The sequence below is a fragment of the Trichechus manatus genome, unplaced genomic scaffold (genome assembly GCF_000243295.1).
Source record: "Trichechus manatus latirostris isolate Lorelei unplaced genomic scaffold, TriManLat1.0 scaffold00618, whole genome shotgun sequence".
NCBI lineage: Eukaryota > Metazoa > Chordata > Mammalia > Sirenia > Trichechidae > Trichechus > Trichechus manatus.
In genome coordinates, this window is record NW_004444554.1 from 38,089 (window position 1) to 40,524 (window position 2,436).

The 2,436-nt window shown below is 39.9% G+C and overlaps 1 protein-coding gene across 1 annotated transcript; it reads right to left on the reverse strand.

The window, feature by feature from the left end:
• Positions 1-5: 5 nt before the first annotated feature.
• LOC101345437 (olfactory receptor 8B3) lies at positions 6-2,100 on the reverse strand (the record flags this gene model as incomplete). Its single annotated transcript, XM_004391126.3, has 1 exon — positions 6-2,100. A coding segment is annotated over exon 1 (765 nt), but the record flags the coding sequence as incomplete, so codon positions are not given.
• Between the last annotated feature and the right edge of the window lie 336 nt (positions 2,101-2,436).

The window sequence follows — 2,436 nt, forward strand, 5'->3', positions numbered from 1 at the left end:
CCTTGAGTAGACCTGATATGAAGAATGCTAATGAGGATGAAAATATAAGAAATTAGGATGGTAAAACTGGGTATTGTAATGTTGATACCCACCACAATCAGAACCACTACCTCGTTGACATAGGCGCTGGTACAAGAGAGTTGGAGGAGAGGGAGGATGTCACACAAGTAATGGTTGATGATATTAGCATTGCAGAAGGTCAGTTTGAGCACGTAACCTGTGTGGACAGTGGCTCCAGCAAATCCCATGGCATATGCAGCAAGTGTCAGCACAGAACACATCTCATGGGACATGGTGACCTTATAGAGCAGTGGATTGCAAATGGCCACATAACGATCATAGGCCATTAAGGTCAACATATAGCATTCAGAGATGACAAAAAACAGAAAGAAAAACAGTTGGGTCATGCATCCAATATAGGAGATGATATTCTTCTTCGATGCAAAGTTCATCAGCATTTTGGGGGTGAAAACAGAAGAGTAACAGAGATCAATGAAGGAGAGATTGAAGAGGAAATAGTACATAGGGGTGTGAAGGTGAGAATTTACCCCAATAAGAACAATCAAGCCAAGATTGCCCACCATGGTGACAATGTAGATCATTAGAAACAAATAAAAGAGAGGTTGCTGGAGCTCTGGAAGATCTGTTAATCCAGCGAGAATAAATTCAGTCACTAAAGAGTCATTTCTAGCCAGCATTCTCATTTTTGGAAATCTGTGAGGAAATAAGGAAATTCCATTAGTAGAGAATTCAGCTCTTCCCTTACACATACTTACTCATTACAAAGGGACTCAGATCGGCAGAATTCACGTAAGTCTTCCTTTGCTTCCTGGAGTCTGAATGTACTGGCACACACACCCTTCAACAGTTCAATCACCCCATTTTTTGTCCATATGAGCAAACTTGTGATGAACAATTCCTCCTGTCTTTACTAGAAGATAGAAGACTGGAGTAGCTAAGGTACAAGTCTACCTGCTTATGAACATGGAGAGTGGGAAAGCCTCTCCCATCTGTTCCTCTCATTCATTTGTCCCTTTACTCCCTGCTTCCTACTCTTGTTTCCATTACTATACTCAACACCTCAATTCCCCTGTGATGACCATTTATGAAGAGAGAAATTCACTAGAGAAGAGATCATATTGATGTTCTCCTTCCTGGAAAGGCGTCCCCTTACTGTCTGTAGGATATTAAGATGTCTTTCTAAAACAATCCTTGAAGTCAACAAATGGTGCCACGTATTGAGGAGACCCTTAGGAGCCCAATATTTATAATCAAACATACACCTCAGTGTTTCTACACATTTTCCTCCTTCGTTCCAACCCAGCTGGACAGACAATGAAGAAAGGAAGGCGGGTGTGCTTTCCCAGGCTTCTGTATGACAGCATGAAAGAGAAACACAATTAATTTGGGTGCTGGTTATGTAAGTGGTCAAGTTTGTTAAAATTCGTCAAGTTATACAATGTAACTCTTTTATATGTATATTATACTTCAATAAATACATTTAGGAAAGAGACACAGCTCTTCTTCCTCTGAGGTTGCTTTGTACTGGATGTGCCACTTGGAACTATTATTACTGTCTTTCTAAGAGAGTGAGATGAAGCCAACACAGAGTCAGTTGAGAATAGTGCAGACAGTAGAGTTAGAGCTGCTTGCCTATGAGTATCTTGCTATGCAATATATTTCCTCCTTTTTCAGCAACATAGAGAGTGAGAACAATAAAAACTTGATTAACTCACCCTTCCTCCACTGAAGACCTCAGTGCCGACTCTTGATGTGTGTTCCACCTCCACTGTCCTGAAGAATTGGCTTTGGAGATACCAACGCTGACCACATGCAGTCACAGAGTCAGCATCCCCCTTTAGTGTTAAAAGGATCATAGCACAGATTGTACAGTCTGAATATTCCAAGAGTCATTCTGAGATAGAAATCAAAGTTGTAGTTATAAATTTGACAGAGGGTGTGAGGGCAGGGAAACGACAGACTTGACACCAGAGCCACCATGTCATATAGCACGTGGCACTCACCTAGAGCTTATAATTCTTTTTGCCTGGTTAGAAATCCAGGCATAGCTCTCCCATAGGACCTTCCCCTCATGATAAGTTCTGCAGGGAAGAAATTATAGTGTTTGTGTTTATACCCTAAATTGTGATAGTAAATGTTGACTTCCCTAAAGGGATTATACCATCCTCAGGGCATAGGATAAGGAAGCCTCTGCTTTCCTAGATAAGGATGTAAATAGAATGAATGTCATTGAAACTTTCACCTAGGTAGCATAGCATAGGCAGTTTTAGAAAGGACTGATGTATATTTCAATTAAGTTTATTTATAATGTTCCTTTTTTAATATTTTGAGGCCCTTTAAGTAATCAGTGTTTAGTTAAGTATATTTATAGACATAAAGCAAAAGGATACATTTTAATTGATTATAGAGGTTATT